General features: G+C 43.3%; 1 protein-coding gene across 4 annotated transcripts in view; it reads right to left on the bottom strand.

The window, feature by feature from the left end:
• Positions 1-22,486, bottom strand: part of TMEM183A (transmembrane protein 183A) — a 106,419-nt gene that overhangs the window by 66,059 nt on the left and 17,874 nt on the right. For 3 of the 4 annotated variants that reach the window (XM_069239009.1, XM_069239011.1, XM_069239012.1), the window contains exons 2-3: positions 3,045-3,104; positions 1,410-1,499 (exon numbers count right to left, since the gene is read on the bottom strand). Coding sequence is in view for 1 of the 4 variants with exons in the window: in XM_069239008.1 (XP_069095109.1) it covers positions 1,410-1,499 (90 nt within the window). In the remaining 3 variants the exon portion in view is untranslated. The remainder of the gene's footprint in view (positions 1-1,409; positions 1,500-3,044; positions 3,105-22,486) is intronic. The other variant, XM_069239008.1, reaches the window with a different exon arrangement.

The following is a 22,486-nucleotide window of genomic DNA, read 5'->3' as shown; positions in this document are numbered from 1 at the left end:
CAGTAGAGCCAGGAGAATCAGACCTGAAATAACAGACCCTGCAACGGCGACAAGTACCTTTTTATTAGCCAAGATGTTGCAGGCTTTCATGATCTTGATTGAGAAACATTTTCAAATCGGGCAGAATGTAGGAGTCATAGGAGCACCACGTGTTGGTGATGCCCTGTACTGCAGCATCTTCAAGAGTTGTATGACTTTACAGGGCATGGCTGTACCACACAGATGCCTTTATCACACATGCTAAGTATAATTAGGGTAAGTATTCACTTAAAAATCAAAGGTTACATGGATATTATAATTAGACTCCCATTTTAAATGTACAAACCACAGAAATTCATCTGTTTAAGTTATTTCAAGTAACTATACCTCGTGCCACCATGCACAGTGTTTTCCACAAAAATGCTACTGCAAATATTACATTGATATTATCAAACAGGTCGTGAGTGCTGTAATATCTGTAATATGTGTGGTAAATAGTGCACAGGGAGGGAGCGAGTTATAGTTACCTTATGGCACGGGTTATAGTTACTTGAAATAACGTTAACAGCTGAATTTCTATGGTTTTGTACATTTAAAATATGAGCCTACCGATTACATCCCTGTAACATTTGGTTTTTCTAAGTGAATTTCTGTGTCCTTTTTTAACAAAGTAATTTTAATTTCTATATTTTAATCCAACCACTCCCGGGTTGGGAGCTTAAAGAGAGTTGGCCAACCCTCTGAAACCACCCAACCCTATGCCATGCACAGTCTTGAGCCTCGGCCAGGGCTGGACGCAGGGTCTGCTCAAAGTCACCCATAGTTCCTTTAAAAGGAACATATACACACGCGCACACAGCCACACCCCATCTCCATTCAGCTCTACTGCGTGTCCTCTTATTAAAAAGATAAGTAATGCTCTACCACTTCAATTCAAATGTCACCTCAAGGAGTGGTTAACTTTAACAACCTGTGCCATTCCTTAGCTTTGACTGCTTAAGGATAAGGCGGGTTCAGACACTACTTTCATAGATGGAACTTCTGAAAGAAAAAAGAAAAATACAAGTTTCTGTAAAATATATAGCTACTGCCTCAATTAGATCAGAGAAAGGAATACAACAACAAGGAATCATTTTCTTTCAATCCTTTCATCACTGAAGATGGCTTGCAGGTCCTCGTTTTTCATATGTAGTAAACCTTTTTTTATAAGTGTGTAAACAAGAGCAGTGGAAATGTTTAATTTAGCTTGCAGTTTCGATACCCGATTGGCTTCTTATAGTTTTCATTTCAGATCACTGTGCACATACAAACTGGATTCTCATACAGCCCCACTGGATTTTGATCCAGACTACGTGTAAACAACTTAAACAGGACACAAGCTTAGAACATTTTTATATTTATTTAGCAGACAAAGCCCTGGAGCAACTCACCTTCTTTTTGAATTGCGTTGGCCACAGCTTTTCTAACACGACCAGACTTCACCACAGCTGGATCAGAATTGGCATAATCCTCCACTGTAACTGAGATGGAACAAAATAATCTTACTATTGCTCGCAAACTTGCATCAAATATTTTTCAGAGGATGTTTGATAGAGGACCAAACAGAACAATATTAGAAAACGTTCTTTAGATCAGTGAAGCATAGTTCACAAACGTATCACATATCTGTTGGGTGTTACCTGTAGCAATGCTCATAAAAACTGGGACCTGGGTTATGTTCCATTTAAATGTCAGCAAACGTACAGTGTCAAAACATGCCTGTTTTTCCTTCATTGCTCTTTCAAATGAAATGCAGAATTTTTAAATAAAGCAAATTGTACAAAATAAAGCAGTTTTACTCCGACTATGGGTATTTGAGAAGAAACGTGTGAATATCAAAAGCACTGGCATGCCATTGAATTATGACGACTGAAGACATTTAAGAAGCCATCTTATGAATTATTGGATCTTTCGAGTATTAAAGAAAGTGCAACATAAAGCTTCTGTAGGAAATGGTAAAATGGTGTGTGCCACCTTCTCGAATAAAAATATCACAAGGATTGAAAATGTTGCCTGACCAATAGGAAATTAAAACAAAATTAAAACAGTGAATATGAAGTCTTGAATCATTGCAACTAAACAGTCAACAAGAGCAGCTGAACACTGGCGCCAGTCTACTTTGTGAACATAGTTGCTTTTGATGGACTCCAAACAAGCAAAGCTTTGAACAGTTTCGTACGAAGGAACATTAAGCACACCATGTTTAAAAATGCCTCCCATAAAAAAATACTTTAAAAACTAATCCTGTCCATTTTCTCAGTTGTGTTTTATCTGCTGCTGGTGCTAGGTTTTGCAGGCATTTTGTCTGCCTAGTGAATCCTTCAGCCTCTGCTGGTCTCACTTAGCAATCAAAGTTTTGCTGAAGCTCTTTTGCACCTACGGGCCTGAATGGAAACTAATTCAAGGTATAAGGCAAACACCTGTGAAGAATTTAGAAGCACCCGTAGAAGACATACCACAAATGTAACTTCTATTGAAATACCTAAGAGCAAAAACATATTTAAAACCTATTCATGTCTGGAGATTAAAGTACAACAAAGCAGCACGACTGTGCTAACTGATAACTAAAACCTTACTCTAGGGGAGATGTGAGCAGGGCGGGATGTGGCTGACATTGTGGCACTGTTAGATGTAACGCTGATGAATGGTTGGACTAAGCAGGTCACATGCTTACATAGAGAGCTGTTTGCAGGATAGTTCCAAAAGGGACAAAGACACTAAGTGGTAGGAACACAGTTTGGGGCAGTTATCCCAGAAAACTAATGTGTTTGCTGCCTGGGTTTGGTTAGATCAGTCCCTAGTAATGCACAATGAAAAACGTCCTAAGCTATTGTAAAGTTTCAATTCTAATAAGGACACAGAGGCGAGGATTATGCTCAAGCTTTCTTTCCTTTTTATTACCAGCAGAGTTTAGAGGAACAAACACTTATTTCCAGAACACCACTGGAAAAACTACAAAGAATGTCAAACAACCAATGAACACTCTCCAACTGTCCATATTATTCGTCATCCCCTCAAGCACTTACTCTTGCTTGACGCGAGGTTATAACAGTCTTTGTGTTATTCTCCTTTGTTTGGCTTATTGCCTGGAAAAATAAGAACACAGAATGGAATTAAGAAACAAACCCGGTGTGAAACGACTCATATCCGTTGCAATAAACAAGATGTTATCAACGTAAAACTAGTCTTGTAGCCAACAACCATAACAAAATTATGTAGGCAGTTTTAACAAGGAAAAAATAATAATACCTACTCTTAACCATGTCCTGAATCAGATTATATTATTTGGTTGGCTGGAAGAAGCCATGTAAGACCTGGGAGGGAATAATCCTTGCCTCTATGTCCTTAATAGAATGGAAACTTTCCAGTACAATAGCTAGGAAATTTTTTATTCTATGTCGGGACGGGAGGCGAGGATTATGCTCATTTTAAGCTTATTCACCACCAAGGATGCCATATCGACTACTGGTTTGAAGTAATACCTCTTAAACAGAAGCTGATGACCAATCGGCTGCATTAATAATGTCTTCCAATCTAGCGCCTGGGGAAAAAGCCTTAGAGGCCATAGCTCCTGTAACTGAATGAGCTTCAAATAGTGCTAAGTTGATACCTGCCTTCTGCCTGACCCATGAAGCTATGGTGGGGGTCAAAACTGCCTTGAAAGTATTTTTTTTATGGATATCAGTAATCAGACATTCAAGCCTTCAAGCATCTCACGACACACAACTTAGGGGCCTTGTCAAAAGGCAGGGTAAGATATCAATCTTGTCGGTTTTTGTTATCCTGGAGACATGAAAGGTTACTCCCCGAGGTGTAAAAATCCTTCTTGAGATATCTAGAGACCGGACATCCGAGATTCTAAACCAGGAAAAATAACATTGCCAGTTTTGCTGACAATTCCTTTTGCAGGATTTATTCATTTCTTTGCCAAGACTGGAAGAGATTCAGAACCATATTAATGTCCCACAACTTGGAATATCTAGGTCGTGGTGGGAGAGCGAGGCAAATACTCCTCAGGAGTTTACATACCAGAGGATGTTCCCCACTGGAAAATTCTGAATGGGGAAATATCTTGCAGATACGGCAGACCGATAGAAATTAACTGTGCAATAGACCATGCCCTTAGATGTCAGAGGCCAAAATATTCAGGATAGGGACAACATAGAACTCCATGGGATCTTCTTTGCTTTGACCAACGCACCCATTTTGACCATGCAGATTAATACCTCCTAGAGATGCTGTCTGCCCAGGCGCAGCCAAGAGTCTTTCAGGGTCTGGTGGAAGGCCAAAGACTCTCCATCGCTTCCGGAAATCCTCCATGTCATGAGGGAAGGACTTGAAGGACTATCGGGTGACTCTGACCCAGGGGATCCTTCAAAATATCTGGATCTTGGAGAAGAGGGATTGGAAAATCCCAGAAGCACTGGAAACCACACTTGAGATCTCAAAATTGGGGTCATCACACCCAAGGCGTATACCTTCTCCTTTGACCAATCCTGAAGGAAGGCACCTGCCGCCAGAGCCTGTGGGGCAGGCTTCCAGCTGACATCTTGAGGAGTTGGATGGTTCAGACGAGAAACAAAAAGATCTATAGTAAAAGGACCCCAAAGGGAGTAGAGTTTCGAAAATATTTTCGGATCTAACCGCCACAACTTGAATCCGGCCACTCCCTTGAGCACCAATCCGCTATTTGATTTGAGGTACCCGGAAGGTATTCTGCTGTGACTGATATATTTTAAGTTAGAGTGTACGCCTAAAGTTCCTTGGCCAGGTCTGCCAGAACCTTGGATCTGTGACTCCCCCCAAGAGGTTGATATACCGGACCGTTGACAAGTTGTCCATCTTGAGCAGGATGGAGCATTTTGCCCTGTCCTTGGGCCAACATTGATTGGCAAAAGACCTGTCAAAAGTGGAGAGACTGTTAGTCTGAACACCACTTCCCTCGGTTGAAATAATCACCACAGCATGCACCCCAACTGGAGCCGCTGGCGTTGGATTCTACGATAATGTCCGGATAGGAGTCGAAAATGGCTGGACTGTTTCATGCTTCCATGTAGGATAGCCACCAAAGCATTTTGTTCTTTGCCTCCTTCGTCAGGTGAACTTGTTCTGGGTAGGTGGGAACCCTGCAAAGTCTTGAGACATTGAAGGGCCCTGTTATGTAGCGGTCCCGGGGAGAAAACCCCCCCCCCCCAAAAACGCTTAGATAGAGGCGGCCCACTATCCGAGCTATCTGGCATAGGGAAGTTGACTGTTTGGAGACTGTCTTCCTCAGTTCCTTGCAAATTTTGTCTGTTTCCGGGAGGGCAAGCTGAGTCTTGTCCATTGAACTGATGACAAAACCCAGGAAGCTAGTTTTTCTGGAGGGCGTCAACAGCGACTTCCTGACATTGATGAGGAAACCTAGATTCTCGAGAAAGGAAATGGTATACTGCAGTTGATTTTGCAGTCTGCAAGGACATTGATCCATCAACAAGAGTTTGTCGATATAAATGATCAGTCAGGAACCCCTCGCTCTTAGGCGTTCCATCACTGACTTTATAAACTTGGTGACACACCAAGGCATTAGGAAAGACCAAATAGTAGGGTCATGAATTCGCACACTTGCCCCTTCCATTGAATTTATAGGAACCGACGATACGAAGGAAAAATTGGAATCGTCAGGTAAGCATTTTGAATATCGAGACAAACCATCCAATAGTTGGGGCGCAACAGATCACAGAGTAGATGGATGCCCTCAATCTTGAAGTGATGGTAGACCACCCAGCCATTGGATTCTTTCAGATTGATGACTGGGTGTTGTCTGCCATTCTGTTTCTCCACAATAAAGAGATTGCTCAGGAAGCCCCAAGGATGAAAAGACGACGGAGATAAAGCAGCTTTGTTGAGCAGTTCTCATACTTCGTGATCCAGTAGGGCAACCAGAGACTGACAGAAAAACAAAGGAGGCAGGTGCAAGGGATGAACGGGGAGCCATAAACTCTATCTAAAAGCTGCGGATTGACTGTAGAACCCAGACGTCTGAAGTAGGAGGTTCCCAATTGATAATGAAATGAGCCAACCGCCCACTAATGGTAGGAGCGTCCGACAAAACACTCACCGGTTTGAGATCCCGAGTTGTCCTCAATGTCCCTTTGGCACCTCTGCCACGTTGGCCTTGTCTGGTGCACAAGAAATCCCAGTAGCGGGGTTCTTCTTGGCCCCATATGGGGAGAGGGGTCCTGTGGTGGGGCCTTGTAAGTAGAACCGGGCAGTCGAGCACTCTCTCCCACAACAGTCCACAATGAAAAAGCGTGTCCAAAACCTTTGAGGACTGAGCCTTATCAAGCGACGTGAAGGTGGTCACAAATTTAGACAGTTCTTTGATGAATGGAATGCCGAATAGGCCCCCTTGTACCACTTCCTCTGCCTCGGTGGATGCAAGATCCCCCAGTTTGGGGTCTACCTTTATCAGGTGAGATCTGCACTTCTTGGCTAAGAGGGCGCAGTTAGCATTTCCCAGGAAAATGATTGCCCTCTGAGCCCATCCGGAGATGGACTCTGGTAAGAAGGGCATACCGGAGGCTTTAGCCTGTTCAGCCAACTCCAAGACTTTTGTGAGCGGACTCGTGATATCTAAAAGCTTATCTTGACAGGCTTTCCACGACCTGTCGATCCCATTCTCTGGATCTCCAATAAATGTTTGAAGGAACATAGCCATTTATGGATCGATTTCAAGCGTGGGAAGGGAGGGTCAGGGGCCCTTAGTTTGGTGTGAACCCCCTTTACCAGGGGTTTTCGCAGATGGCTAGCGACATATGAACTGAACTGAACTTGTTCGAGGGAAACCACTCAGAGGATCGGGGAGGGACTTGGTCCTCCAGGTCTAACATGTCAGAAGATCCTTTTGTCTGGGGTGGTTCAGAGAGACTCTGATGGTCTCCAGGGCCTTGACGGGTCCGCTTGGTCATTGGACGCCCAGTGGGAGTCATCATCAGCATCTGCTGAGGGGCGATTCGAAAGGGGGTCCCCCTCAGCATTGAAGATGTCCAGGGAGGACAAGAATACAGGGGGGAGGGGGCCCTCTAAAAACACCTGCTTCACCTTATTGAACACAGTCATGCCCACCCCAGACTCCATCCTGCATTTTATTGGGGGGCGGAGGGGTGCAATGTGATGCTTGATCACAGTCTGCAGATGAGCCACTGGGGGGAGGAGAGAGATGTTCAGGGGAGTTGGGCAGGCGAACACCAATTGAATCAAGCACCTCTCCAGAGGTTCGATAGATGCGGCCACCACGTGATGATTGGAGGCATCCACGGCCTCACAAAACTTGTCAATGGGAAGGACCGATATGGTCTCTTCCTACACAGTCACCTGACTGCATAATACCAAATATGGTGGAGGCCAAGAGGAAAATGATGCTGAAGCACTTATGTGTGAGCTGGGCTGGCCAAGTGATGCCGAAGCACTTAAATGTGAACTGGCTGGGACCAGCAGTATAATGTGTGGCAAGCACAGGTTCTTTTTTGCCTGGTCAGACCAGTTGATTAATGCACATGTGATGCAGGCAAGACAAACAAGGGCTGGGATAGCCCATAGGAAAACAATGACTAGTGAACAGTGCCTCCAAAGAACGAGCGGAGTAATCGCCTGGGGGCCACTTCCCTTAATTATACAGGATTTCTCGGCTGGGCCCAGCCCCACAGCGGTTATTAGCACTTTTGCATGAGAAGTGGAATGAAGGAGAAAAGGAGCCCCATGAAGGCCTCCAATACAGACCCTTAATGGGCGTCTTACGGCTTCCACTTTGTAGAAATATAGATATGTACAGACCCAGAGTCGGGGAGTCAGGGCTTCCAAGGCAGTTGGGGCTTTGAAATATTGCTGAGGGAAGAGCGCTTCTGACAGTTTCAGAGCGTCTCCCTCACGGACCAAAGAGATGTGAGTCGTAGCACCGCCCGCCCTCTGCAGGTAAGCTGACCTCAACGGGTTGAAGTGCCCTGAGGGAATACAGCCACAAATAGAGCAGTGAATGCCCTTCTGTGGTAGGGGTACCTGTAAATCAAGCAATAATGAATAAAGTAAAAAGTAAATTAGCACTCGTCAAAGTGAAATATCGACAAAAGCACTTCTCTTTTCTCAAAGCAGGAAAGAAAGAGGACGTGCCCGAGGGGACGGATAATAATATGGACAGTTGGAGAGCGTTCATTGGTCGCTGGACATTCTTTGTAGTTTTTCCAGTGGAGTTCTGGGACAGTGTTTTTTTTTCTTTGAACTCTGCTGTTAATAAAAAAGAAAAAAAGATTGCGCATAATCTTCGCCTCTGGTACCAACATTGAATTCCGATTTACCTAATTCAATTACGTGCACCAAACGTATCTGATCCTAGCAAGAATAGGGAAAATGTACTTCAGGGGAGGGTTGGGAAATGTACACTGACCACTGCCCGGGTGCATGGAAAGTGTCAGACTTTGTGCATACAGTATGGACATGCCCAGTGATATCGCAATTTTGATCAACAATGCTGCAGTGCATATCTGAAGTTGCCACCTGACTTCTACCCCAGGATCCCAGTCATTTTTTTTTTTTTTTATTAGATGCACGACCCTTTAACCAAAAATACAAAGCAACTTGATCGCTTTCAGAAATTGGCCTTGGTGCTCGCAAAATGCTGCATAGTTTTGACACAGAAATCCACTATGGCGTCCGTACTGATGCAAAGATTTGGTAAAGTGGAATACAGTGGGGATAGCTGTTTACTTAGATGTATGGGCCAGGGAGGGGAGCGATGGATCCGTCGATCTGTGGGACACTTCACTGGAGAATTGGAAAAGCTGGAACCAAAAATCAGATGTCCGCCGCGCCCCTGTGAATAGGAATGTTGTTGAGAACAGTGAGTGGTGTTGACTGGTGGATTCTAATGTTGGGTATCAGTGGGACTCTGGAGACAAAAGGGCAGTGTAAGCTATGGGGGATAGCCTAAGCACTCCTAAATGAGTTACAAGACCCACTATGGCAACACTGGGAGCGGTCTGGCTGTGAGAAGTGAACAGTATCCAGATTCAAGCAGCCAACTTATGTGGAGTTAGGGGGTGTTCATTACATGCAATGTTGTGTAATTTAACAGAAACATTAACTATTAGGCTGGTTATGGATAGTTTACCAGGATTTTAATCAAGTGTGCTGGTTGGTTGGGACAATGCCCTACAAGTATCAGTCTTAGAAAACCTGGCCCTGCACACAAAAAGGCAGGGAACCCAATGCGCAAAATTCAGTTAGGAATTTACTGCCATAGGTTTATTCCTATGTGTAGACAATTTTCAACTTTTTTTTTATTCTGGGAACACTCCCGGTTACAGGTTTCACAAGAACGTGCAATTATTTTTTAACTCAATTTTTGCAAAAGTAATCAATTTATATTTGCTCTTGCAGAAACTGCTAAGCACAACTGCATGTTTTTTTTGACTCCGCAAAATATATATATATATTTTTTTTTAAACCGCAGGGGTTACATAATCAGATTTCAACATAAAATTGGAACTGGAATGCTTCCTTAGTAAAGCTCCTATTCTTGTTTTTAAATTGTGGTCGTGGATGCTTAAATTGATGATCAATCTAACGAACTTCAAAGCAGGAGTTGAAGGTTATAGCATGTGAGACATCTACTTTATCTCGTATTAAAAACATAATCGGTCTAAGCAATGGCAAATTGAGATTTTCCTAGCCTTGGTGTCTGAAAGGCTAGATTTTATTAAAGACACCGAGGCGAGTACTATGCCTTCTTTTCTTACTTTATTTACGTAGCAGCCAAGAACAACAAATCCCAGAAGACCCCGGGAAAGAACTACCAAACATAATATGAGCCTACGGTCTTGTAATAAAATTTAATTTTCTATCTTAACCAGAATATGAAAGGAACCAGGCTGAAAAACTTTTCTTCCAGTTGTCATTAAGCCCGTAAGGAAGGGTATAACTGGACACACAATGCTTGCACCCTCTTTTAAGGGAGTCGTGAGGCATCCTCATGTGAGGAGGATTTGAAAATGTTAGGATACCTAGGGTAGGCAGAGTGAGGAGCTTCTTTGTGTGCTAAGGAAGAGGCCTCATCTGTTTTCTCTTTCCATGAAAAAGTGCTTACCATGGACCTTTAGGTTCACCTGACATTCAGAGTACCCTCAAAGATTAAAAGGGCAAGCAATAAATTCTCCTTACGCTGACCTCTTCTCTGCTATCCATAATAGTTTTTCCATTCTCTTCCACACTTTACCTTTGGGTTGAGAAGCACATTATCGGATGCATATTTGAAGTGTGACCCTTGGCCACTCTCCAATGTATATTAAAGGGGACCTGGGATCACTTAATCGTTTGGGACATGACTGAGCCACCCCTTTGGAACTATAATTCACAGTTGGTGAGAGTCTAGGCTTTTGAGAGAGCCGCCACGATCCTTCTAGGCTCTACACTTTCAATGGCCTCCCAGTAGCCGAGTGGCAAATGATTACACATACAATGAATGAAGTAGGAACGAAGCTGGGTGAACCTGGGACTATCTGGGGTTCTTAGTACCAAATTTAGCATGGGAGAGGTGCATATGTAGCACCACCAGAATACACTGCTGGAAAGAAAAGCGTTTCTCACTAAAAGATTAAATGCATCTCAAGGCAAATGGACATTAATAAGAAGGGACACCTCCCGGGCTACAAAACAGTACATGCACTATGGAGGCAGAGAGAAGAGATAGATGGACCACTCCAGGTGATCAATTAAGTGTTTTGAAGATATAAACGCCCTGTTGTTTCTGTGAGCAGGATATATATATGGGACACATTGAGAGAAATTTGTTCTGTTTCAGGAATGTCACCAACCCCCCCATGCCCAGAGCACTGTAGACCACAGCAGAGTCTAATCCTGGCTCAAGAAAAAGGAGACTAGAGTAAACAAAGTTGATATTGTGACAAAGCCCAAATGGCATTATGGTCATTGGCTGCCCAGCAAGAGAACCTGTGCGTAGAACGAGCACATGATTCAAAGGGTAACTGTGGCAGATTGGAAGGGATATAAACTCAAATGTAACATTTTCCTCTTTTCTCACTTCCTTTTTCATCATGAACCCGATTGTACAAGTCCTTCATTTGCTGCTGCTACTTGACTATGGCCCAAATCAACCCAGTCATCACTGGAATCGCAGGTAAGTGTCTTTTCTGACTGTTCCCATCTGAATTGTCTTTTTACATTAGCCCTGGACTAGTGCATTTGTAAAGTCACACTTACTAGCAATGGGATAATAATGTGCAATGCTTATGTGTGTGTAATGTGGTTGCTTAAGAATTGTAAAGAAACACACTTGTATATTTTATTTACATTTACAAATCTGGTGCAAGCTGCCTTCATGCTAATGGACACCTACACAAAAAGTCACATTAATCACCAAGTCAAAATGTGTCCATACAGGTGTGTTTAATCATTTTTCCTATACTGTAAAATCAGATACATATGCATTACACATTAACAACATACATTTAATAAAATGTAGAAACAGGCAAAAAGTTTGTTCTGACAAACCTGGAAATGAAAAATGAATGTTACCTTCTAAAACTGAAAACATCTTACATGTGTATTAATGTTGCATTTCCCCGTGTAATGCATTTTCTGCACATCATTCAATTACCTTAATTTTTCATATGTAATGCATGTGTTTTTATCACTGATCAATTTAAAATAATCACACCTGCATTAGAATGTAAAATAAAATGATAAATGTAAATTTTTGGTGTGTCTTATGATGGATACTTGTACCAAAATTACTATGCACATAAATGTTTATCACTAATGTATGCACTGTACAAATGCTATTTTAAAACAAAAATGTGTTTAATGTCAAATGAAAGTAATCTCATGTATCACACATTTTCATAATTAACATCATTAATCAATTACTTGTAAAGAAATAATAACGAAAAGGAACTTTTTATTCAGAAATGAGATGCCTCTCTCAAATCTTTATTATAAATGTAACAATACTTGAAAAGAAACATCATACGCAGAACAAACTTATGGGTTTTTGTCCCAGAACCTAAATACACTGCTGAGGGTAAACTCCTCAGGAAGGGGAATCTAGTGGGCAAAGAGCAAGCACCTAAAGTATCCTTTTTGGGAGAGGTGGGTTTGGGTTTCACAGAGGGCGGGACGGGTAAGAAGTAAACTTGGGTGGAAGAGTACAGGAAGGAGGGGTGGGAGAGGATTGGGTTTGGGAGGCAGAAGGAGGTGGAAGGGTGATGCACATGTGTGACTCTTTTGCAGGTGCATGTGGGTCTGGTGTATGTGTTGGAGTGTGTTTCTTGGAAGGTGTTCGGGTTGATGGTGTTGAATGTGTGCGCATGAGTTTGGATGAGTGTGCTGTTGATGTGGTTGTGGTGCATCAGTCGGCTGTTTTGCAGCTGCATGTGTGTCTGATGTATTTTTGAATGTGTGTGGTTTAGCAGGTGTTTGGTGTTCAGGTGAGTGTTTTGGTTTGGTGGGTGTTTTGCTTGTAGGTGTATATTTGTGTGAGTGTGTTTGGATGAGTGTTTTGTTTAGGTGGATGCTGTGGGGGTGGTGGTCGTTGTGGTGCCTGAGGGTGTAGTGCCAGTAGCGTGTGCATGTTGGATGGGTATTTGTGTGTGTGCTGCTTGTTGAAGTGGGTGCCTGTAAACAAGTGAGTGTGTTTGGGTTAGGGGTGGAAGTTGGTATGAGGTAGGGACTCAGGTGGGGCACAAGGTTGGGCTGGTTGGGGGGGGGGGGGGGGGGGGGGGGGGTTGTGGTTAGTGCAGAGGCTATTTTCGCAAGTGATTTCTGCATGCCAGACACTGCACTATGAATGGCATCCAGAAATGCCACAATTTGTTGCATTAGGCAGCTAAAGCCCCGGATGCCATTCATGATAGTAGTCTGGCCTACGGAAATGCTACGTAACGTCAATAGCCTTTTCACGGAGTGCAGCCAGGGGGATGGGGCAGGAGAGGAGGTGCCTGTGGTAAAGGAGACTTCCAACACTTTTAGAGGGGTGGGTGGTAAAAGGGAGGGTGGAGATGGTAATCTGGGTGCAGGTCAAGGATCAGATGGTACAGTTCCTACAGGGTCCACCATCAGGACTTGTCGCTTGTGGAGGCCTCCGAAGAAGATAATGAGCTGGTGGCCTTCGTTATGGTCCCGCTCTCCATGCCACAATATCCATCGGTTTCAGATGTCTCACCCCCCCTACACACTGTAGGCAGCTGACCCCGAGCCATTGTGGTCAAGGTCTTCTTCCCCTGCTCCTGAAGATGCTGAAAAGACATACAACAATATTATATCTGAGTAAATAAAACTGATCATGAGTTTTTTTTTTCCCTTTAAAAAACATTTCCTAATTTTCATATTTCACCTGCTTCGAGGCTTTAAAACTTAGGTATACTTTACCATGATCTCATGCATGTAGGGAACATCTTCAAAACCCATTTGCTACCAGCTAAGAAATTTCCCATAATTGATCCCATTTAATTTTTTATCATTTCTCTTAAGCATGTTGAATTTTCTCCAGCAATCGTTTAACACTTCTGAATGGTAGATTGTATGATTTGAATAGTGAACTCCGGCTACAAAAATCAATATCTACATTGTTCATCTGCAAAAGTCCCTTTCACTAATATCCTTTTCTTCGATACTGATTTATTATCTGGACGTACCAAAGGACAAAGATGTTGGTTTCGGTATATGTTACTCTTACACATTTCTAGTGTTTCATTCAGAACTGTATGCCTAACAAAATCATGTTTGAAAAACAGTGGCTTACATGCACATTTGTGAAGGAGTAAGGCATCATGCCAATCTGCAACTTTTAACATAAATGGACTTGTATTTTTTAGTGAAAAACATATTTGTTTCATGTTTTACTAAAAAGTTGTCACCATTGTTCTCATCTAGTAATTTTGGCTCACGTGCTCACTATTGTTTGTCTATTATACCAACTCAAACACTGCCATAAACCTCCCTCACAATTGTGATGGAGCATCACACCTGGCACAATCATACATTGTGGCCTGTTTGGCCTAACTGCCCCTTATGTCATCAAACAAATTAATGTACCTTTTGTTTCTTAGGCAGTCATATGTCTGCTCAAAACAGTCCTTTGGTAAAGTCCTTTAAAAAGAAATATACAAAACACATCATATACCTTGTTTAAAACTTACACCATCCAGAACTTTTCTTGTGCGCTGGATGTGTCAGTCTTTATGTTGATGCCATAATTTGCTGCTGTGACAAAAAAAATAAAAAATTGTTATCTAACAATAGGAACTCAAAAAAAGAAAAGAACTTACCTTCTTGATGCTGCTGTTGGGCTTGCAACCACTCATCAAGCTGGGGATAGGCCACCACAAGTATGCAGGCCATGGAGGAGCGGATGGGGGGGTTGTCAGGGTGCATCGCGCATGCTTCCCATGTTGGGAGGACTGGTCGAGCTGAACTTCTGGTGACTTCTTTTTCCAGCCTCGTAAGTCCTCCGAACTCTTCCTGCAATGGATGATGCACCGGTTGTAGTAGCCCCTCCCTTCACCCCACACGCCCCCCAGGGTCAGCACTTTCTCTGCAGTGGCCTGCCAGATGTTTTTTCTAATGGGTGTTGACTTGTATGGATAAAAAAAAACAAAAAATAAAAAAAAACATTTTTGGTGAGATTTTGTTTGTACTGGTGTAACACAATCTTGATAAATCTCTCTAATCACAATCATTTCTAAAATATTAGTATAGCGTATTGTTTTGTAATTTCTTACATTAAACTAAAAATTTGCGGTGACCTGCTGAGTACCCTTATCCCTTTTCATGTTATTAATTTTACAAATCCAGGCCACTAACATTATCTAGGAAAGGGTATGAAACATTTTCTATAGTGAGCGCAACTTCTGATCAGTGAAAAACACTGCGAGCTACTGAAGGCTGAACAACTTGTGCATTGTTACCACACACACATGCCCAGCTGCCTTGGCTTAATGCCGAATGTTTTTAGAGCCGCATACTATGCTTTGAACCATATACCATGACTAAGGGCACTATGAAAGGGCTGCCCTGTGTGTTAATGAGAGTGCGGTGCTTGGTGATGTACAAACGTATGCGTAGGAATGGGATATATTTGTATTGGTGACTGAAAGCCTGTGTCATATGTACGTGTAGCACAGGAAATACCTTTCACCATATGTGGAACCGTTGCACGTGTAACAAAAACACACTCATAACTTAGAAAATTTGATAAACTTAAAGTGTAGAAAATGTTTCTGCAGACACGTTCATAACTTCACCTGCCACGTTTCCTAGGTCAGGGATGTGGAAATCCTATAGCACAATGCCCAGGGCACATTGCTTGGGGGCAAGGGCAACACATTTTCATGTTTATTTTGTCCTTGGGACAATTAGCCCAACCCCATAGCACAAACCTTTTGACTGCCAGTTTACAGGGAAGGAAACTGTCTGCAGTTGAGGTGATGTGTGTGTCCATATGTTAATGCTGTTCGAACTTGTATACATGGTTCATTAATGAATAGCCTTTATTATTAGGGTGAGCACTCTAAATAAATCTTTTAAGGCTGAACTGCACTACTGACAGTGGTTCAGAAAAAAAAACAAGCATTTGCAAAGCAATGGGTCTCGCGTTTACTTGAGTTAAAGCTATTACCTTTGCAAACTCCTAACCGAACTTTTCTTGCCACCTAAACTGAAAAGTAAAACAGTCTCACATAAGCAAGCTGACAGCCACCATAAGTGCAAATCAAACACACAAAAGGAAACAGAACTTCGTTCGCAGTGAAACTTATCGTCAAAAGTGCTATCATCCATGTAACAGGGTCGATGTCATGCAAAGTGCTGTACTACTGCCCAACTAGATTGCACTACCTACGAAATAAAGAGAAAAAAAAATAGTGCAGAAACCATACTGAAAACACAGAGCCTTGCATGTTTTCAGTAGTTTACCGGTTCACTCGAGGTAGGCTAAATACTGGAAAAGGCATGACGTAGGCATCCCTTTTGCTAATTAAATCAAGATAATTTTAAAAGCAAACCAACCAAACGGATGGGCTTGACATGGGCGTGGTTACAAGCCCACAGAGAGATTACACCAGAGAGGGAACGCTTTGCGCTTGACCCTAAAAAGGTAAGAAAAAAGAAAGAACCAAAAAAGACCAAACAAAAGAAGCTAGAACTGAAAGAAAGAGAATAAAAGAAGATAAACATGAATGAGGACAAGAAAGAAGTCAAAAAGAAAGTAAGGAGGAAAAAAAGGAAGGAGGGAAAGAATGAAAAGAAAAGAAGGCAAAAATGGAAAAATAAAGATAGGAAAGAAAAAGGTAAAAAATGAAAAATGGAATGAAAGGAAAGGAAAGAAGGCAAAAAGAACAAAAAAGGAAATTAGGCAAAGAAGAGGGAAAGAAAGAATGAACAAAGTCAAAAGAGAAAAAAAAAGTAGGTAAGAAAGAAAGACAAAAAGAAGGAAGGAGCCACGTACTGCAATCCTATTTGGCTAATTAAGTATTCACCTGAGCCTACTTGAAACAGAAAGGGCTATTCTCATATTAGGTGGAGGCCTTCTCAACATCTTTAAGTGTGGATAAAGCCTCAACCTCAGGGAATAGTTAGTGCATGAGTGAAAACATTGTACATGGGATGTAGGTCATCAATTTACGAGGAAAAAAAATGCAACTAGTTGGACAAGACCAGTTTTCCATTGGAGATTAAGACTTGCCGTAGCACATATGTCAGCATCTTTTTTATCAATATTCAGTAAGGAGAGTGGTATACACAACTGACACTGTCTCATACTTGTCAGATTCGATTAATACCTCTATGGTGGCTTTCATGCTAATAGGCAGCATCTGGCTACAAACCTTTGTTTAGCTGCTGATAATAAAAAAAGCTGAGGATGGTGGCAAATGCAGCAAAACCATAATTATGAAAAACGCCACAGCAGCAGAAATGCATAATTCTATTGGCCATGGTTACACCTAAAATGTTCTTTTTAAAATATGTCCGTTGTAATTTAATCTCATGTCAAGTTACCCCAAGTTATTTTACGTTACGCTATTTTTTAAGCTACATTTCATGAGATGTGAAACATGCTAAGAACTCGCTATCAACTACCAATTCCTTCTTGTATCCAACTCACGCAAAGTAGATACAATTTATGAAATGACTAGCAAACCGTTTGATTTTTAATTGATCGATAAAGGTCATGTCATTTAAGGCACGCGTGCACCTATATTTCGGTATTTGTTAGACTGTGGTGTTTTGCGAAAGAATAAAAAAAGGCAGTTTGTTGAAAATGCTTTCGAATCATGTGCATTAAAACACAGAAACACGGTCTGGAAAGTTAAGCTACCCATTTCGTGAAATATATGATCCTGAGCCGAGTGTTCTGTGGCCAATGAGAGAGCGTCAGCCTTGGCCAATTCAGACAGGTCTGCATCCATGTCTGGAAAGAGTTCTGCAAAGGAAAACGTGTAGTACCTTTCTGCAGAGAGATGGCTTGTGGAGAGAGAACACTCCAGATGCTGAGTGCTAATACACAAGGAAGAGACGAGAAAAGCAGATTCAACTGGAACGCTCTAACAATGCTAAGAGAAATAAGGTGACGGTGGTACGACAGAAAGGCGTCATTTTGTGTTCTGTTCTCTGGAGAAGGAGGTATATTTACAAAGTAAATAGCCTCTGAGCAGGAGCGAGATTTAAAAATCCTGAGGGAGCGGCAGGAATGCTCTTGCAGATGGTGAAGGAAGTAAGGGTTTTTAACTGTAAAGACAGAAGTGGTGTCTGCTAAAAAAAAAAAAAAAAAAAAGGTAAAAAAAAAAACACAAGGATTTGGAATGCAATACTCTCATGTTTGCTCGAGTTAGAACTCATAGCGTTGTAAATTACTGACTGGACTTTTATTGCCACACAGACTGAAAATAACAAAAGGAATAGAGCGGGCGAGCTGGCCCTGGAAAAGCCCCCCTCTGCTGTTGGTTTATGTTTACAGAGGGAGCTGGTGGGGAGGAGGGACTGAACAAGCACCCAACACTGTTGAGGTGAAACAGGCAAATGCCCCCAAAAAAGTCACTTACAGAAGAGATAAACAGGACATAGCGTAATTACACAGTACTTTGTGCTGCTCCCAAAGCGAAAAAAGGCAGGGCAAAGAGGCAGAACTGACCACTAGCAAGCAAGGATTTTTGAAGGACACTGCAACTAACAAATCAAAAAACGCTGGAACTCACTCTATTGTATACTTTAGTACACAGCAGGCCAAACGCTCGACCTAAAACAAAGTGTACACACAAGAAGGAAGTTGGCTCTGTATATACTATCTCAAAGTGAGAGATAGCGTGCACAGAGTCCAAGGGTTCCCCTTAGAGGTTGATAGTGGCAAAATTAGATAATACTAATGCTCTATTTTGTGGTAGTGTGGTCGAGTAGTAGGCTTATCAGAGTGTAGTGTTAAGCATTTGTTGTACACACACAGGCAATAAATGAGGAACACACACTCAAAGACTTAACTCCAGGCCAAGCACACACAAGCCCACAAAACACACCCTCAGCGGCACAGGGGCGGCCGGGTGCAGTAGGCAAAGTACACGTTGGGTTTCCTATAGAAAGCAATGGAAGGACCCGGGGGTCACTTAGGCGATGCAGTGTTTGGTCCAGGCATATGGTTCCTTTGTTACCAGGCGGTCGCTGTCAGGGGGAGCCTCTGAATCCTCTCTGCAGGCGTTGATGTGGGGGTGCAAGGGGGGGGGTCTTCTCAGGGTGTCCACGTTGTTGGGGTCACCTGGGAGTCCTCTCTGCGGTGTGGGTTTCTCCACACTCGAACTGGGGGCGTCTGGTGCAGTGTGTGAAGACTCACGCTTCTGGCGGGAAGTGAAGTCTCTTTAAAAGTTGCTTTAAAGTTGCAAAGTTGTTGCAGTTTCTGAACAGTTCTGCTGTTCTATGGAGTTTCTTGGTCCTTTAGGTGCAGGAAAGTCCTCAGAGGTCTCTGGACCTGGCTGGATGCATCGCTGTGCAGGTTCTTGGAGTCTGGAGACAGGCCGGTAGGGCTGGGGCCAAGTCAGTTGGTGTCTCCGTCGTCTCTGCGGGGCTTTCAGGTCGGCAGTCCTTCTTTCTTCAGGTTGCAGGAATCTGATTTCCTGGGTTCAGGGTCGTCCCTAAGTACTAAATTTAATAGGGGGTGTTTAGGTCTGGGGGTAGTAGCAAATGGCTACTGTCCTTGAGGGTGGCTACAATCTCCTTGTGCCTCCTCTCAGAGGGGAGGGGGGCACATCCCTATTCCTATTGGGGGAATCCTCCAAAACAAAGATGGAGTATTTCTAAAGGCGGATGTCACCTCAGCTCAGGGCCCCTTAGGGGGCTGTCCTGACTGGTAGGTGACTCCTCCTTGTTTTTATCATTATATCCTCTGGACTTGCCACCAACAGTGGGGGCTGTGTCCAGGGGGCGGACATCTCCACTAGCTGGAGTGCCCTGGGGCATTGTAACGTAGAGCCCGAGCCTTTGAGGCTCACTGCTAGGTGTTACAGTTCCTGCAGGGGGAGGTGTTAAGCACCTCCACCAAGTGCAGGCTTTGTTTCTGGCCTCAGAGAGAACAAAGGCTCTCACCCAAGGGGGTCAGACACTCGTCTCAGTGGCAGGCTGGCACAGACCAGTCAGTCCTGCACTGAAAGATTAGGTCAAATACAGGGGCATCTTCTAAGATGCCCTCCGTGTGCATTTTTTTTTATAAATCCAGCACTGGCATCAGTGTGGGTTTATTAATCTGAGAAGCTTGATACCAAACTTCCCAGTATTCAGTGTAGCCATTATGGAGCTGTGGAGTTCGTTTTGACAGACTCCCAGACCATATACTTAATATGGCCGCTCTGTACTTACAATGTCTAAGAATAGACTTAGGCACTGTAGGGACATATTGCTCATGCAGCTATGCCCTCACCAGTGGTATAGTGAACCCTGCCTTAGGGCTGTAACGCCTGCTATAGGGGTGAATTACCTATGCCATAGGCAGTATTTTGTGTGCATGGCATCCTGAAGGGGGTGCCATGTTGACTTTGCCTTTTTCACCCCACCAACACACACAATCCGCAAGGGCAGTGTGCATGTGTTCGGTGCGGGGTCCCTCAGGGTGGCACAACACATGCTGCAGCCCTTAGGGACCTTCCCTGGTCACAGGGCCCTTGGAACCACTGGTACCTTTTACAAGGGACTTATCTGTGTGCCAGGGGTGTGCCAATTGTGGAAACAATGGTTAGCAGGGTCCCAGCACACTTTTTAGTCAAGGCAGCATCAATACCAGGCAAAAAGTGGGGGGTAACTGCAACAGGGAGCTATTTTCCTACAACACATTTCAAAAGTTTAACAATATAAGGCTACATATAATGCTCCCAGAATGCTCTCTAATTAAATGCATTTTCTTGCAGAAGCTTGTAAGAAAAAGTGATGATTCATTGTTTTCAAAATAAAGGGCCTCATTAAGAGGCACCTGGCGGTCAGGACCGCCACTGCTATGGCGGTCCGACTGCTATATTAAGACAATGGCAATCAGATAGCCAGGGTTCCGCCATCTCCGCCAGGATCAGTAATTCTGTGGGTGGTTGTCAAAATCTACCAGGGCAGCTCTACATGCAGCGCGGCCCTGCAAATTACGACCATGTTCTGCGCTAGCCTATTCATGGACGTTTAACTGCGATAAAAAGACTGGTGGAGAACAGGTGTAGGGAGGCCCAAGGGGGACCCCTGCCCTGGCCAAGCACTTGGCATGGGCAGAGCAGGTGTACAAACCCCCCCGCAGTGTTCACTGTCTGCTGTGCAGTGAACATTGCCAGGGTGCTGGTGGTGCACTCTGCAGGTGACTACATTGCTGCCGGTTCGATTTTGAGCCTGAGGTAGTAGGTGGGAAACTCCTAATAGGTTCAGCGGGGTGGTCACCTCTACTGCAGCAGCCACCCTGTCGGGAGTTGGGCTGACAGGTTATCCCATCCATCAAACTCATAATTAGGCCCAAAATGTTCAGAAAAACAAATGCAAGTAGCAAAAAGGTTTGGCTACAGTGGAATTCTATTTCTTTGAAGCATCATTTGGTAAAATGTGTTAATGCATGCTACTATTCCCCAAAAGTATTCTTAATGGAAAAATCAGTGTAACCATTCTGAATACGGTTATGTGAAACATGAAAATAAACAAGCATGGGCAAAGCCAACGGATCTGACATTTGTGGTGAGTCTTATGGTTTCTTCAATACATGTCTTGTTTTGACATGGCTTTTGTAATACTTTATTGTTGGGGGAGCTGCCAGGCCCTTACCACTGTAACGAACATTGACAAAAACAAAAAACGTTTTTTTGGTCTCAAAAAGAACACATTGCAACCAGTGGTGTAACAAAAGTTCTTCAGTCCCCGAGGTGAACTCCGGGCCCACCTCAGCACAGCACCTGGCCTGAGTGAGGCTATAGCGTGTCTCCCTACATGTTCTTTGCTGAGGGATGAGTTGGGGGGGGGGGGGGGGTCCCCACCAGTTTCATTACACCACTGATTACCACAGTAGCTCCTGGCATTGAACAAAACTACTCTGTGTGCCAGTATGCTCCTTGTAAAACAGCAGAATGCTATCACTCACAATAAAGCTAGGCAATATATAGATACAGAGATAAATAGAAGTTTGCTAAAAACAAGATGTCTTGGTTAACGCAAGACCTAACAAGGGACCCAATTCTTAAAGAAAGTCACAAAAGTGCACCCAGGATAGAAGTCTTTGAATTAGTGTCTTTCGTGAATTCACAAGAATTTACAAAATTAGACCAGGAAATCGTACCCCTAGGAAATATTTGTGAACTGTATTTTAGCACGAGCAAATATGCATGTGTAGATTTGCTCATGGGAAAATCTGTTGAGCGTTTTTACAAGTTCACTTTCCCTCCAACCACTTTTCCCCCCCCAACCCTGGAAAAACGTCTTCTTCTACCCTTGCCAGGAGTAAATTTCCAACCTTTCTCAGTATGGGAAAAGAATAGAGAAGAGCTTGTGAAACTCCTTAAAACATGTACGTTAGTCCATTTGCACAGACTCAAAGGCATTCCAGCCCTAGAATAATTGGTTACCTTCTCCTCCACCCCCAGTATGTAGATCTGTGAAAAGGTGGCAAAATAAGGAAATTGCTATAATAGGCCTTGCTGTGTTCAAGCCCTACTATAGTATCAGCCCTGGCATATTCAGAACGGCTATTAAAAAAGCTCTGACATAATGAGATTGCGGCCATGATTTCTCACCGCACGACATGGGACCAAAGGAATAAGTAGACTTTTTTTTACAGAACAAGTAGATTTAATACGCAATCTGTTCCACGGACAAGCAGATATTCTCTTAATGTCCACACCCCTGCGAGGTCCATGTGTTATGTGAGGCTCCAGTCCAGATTTCTTCCTAGGACATTTAGGCTGTCATTCTGACCCCAGGGCAG

This window comes from Pleurodeles waltl, chromosome 6 (genome assembly GCF_031143425.1).
Source record: "Pleurodeles waltl isolate 20211129_DDA chromosome 6, aPleWal1.hap1.20221129, whole genome shotgun sequence".
Classification (NCBI taxonomy): Eukaryota; Metazoa; Chordata; class Amphibia; order Caudata; family Salamandridae; genus Pleurodeles; species Pleurodeles waltl.
This window is presented reverse-complemented; position numbering and strand designations above follow the sequence as displayed.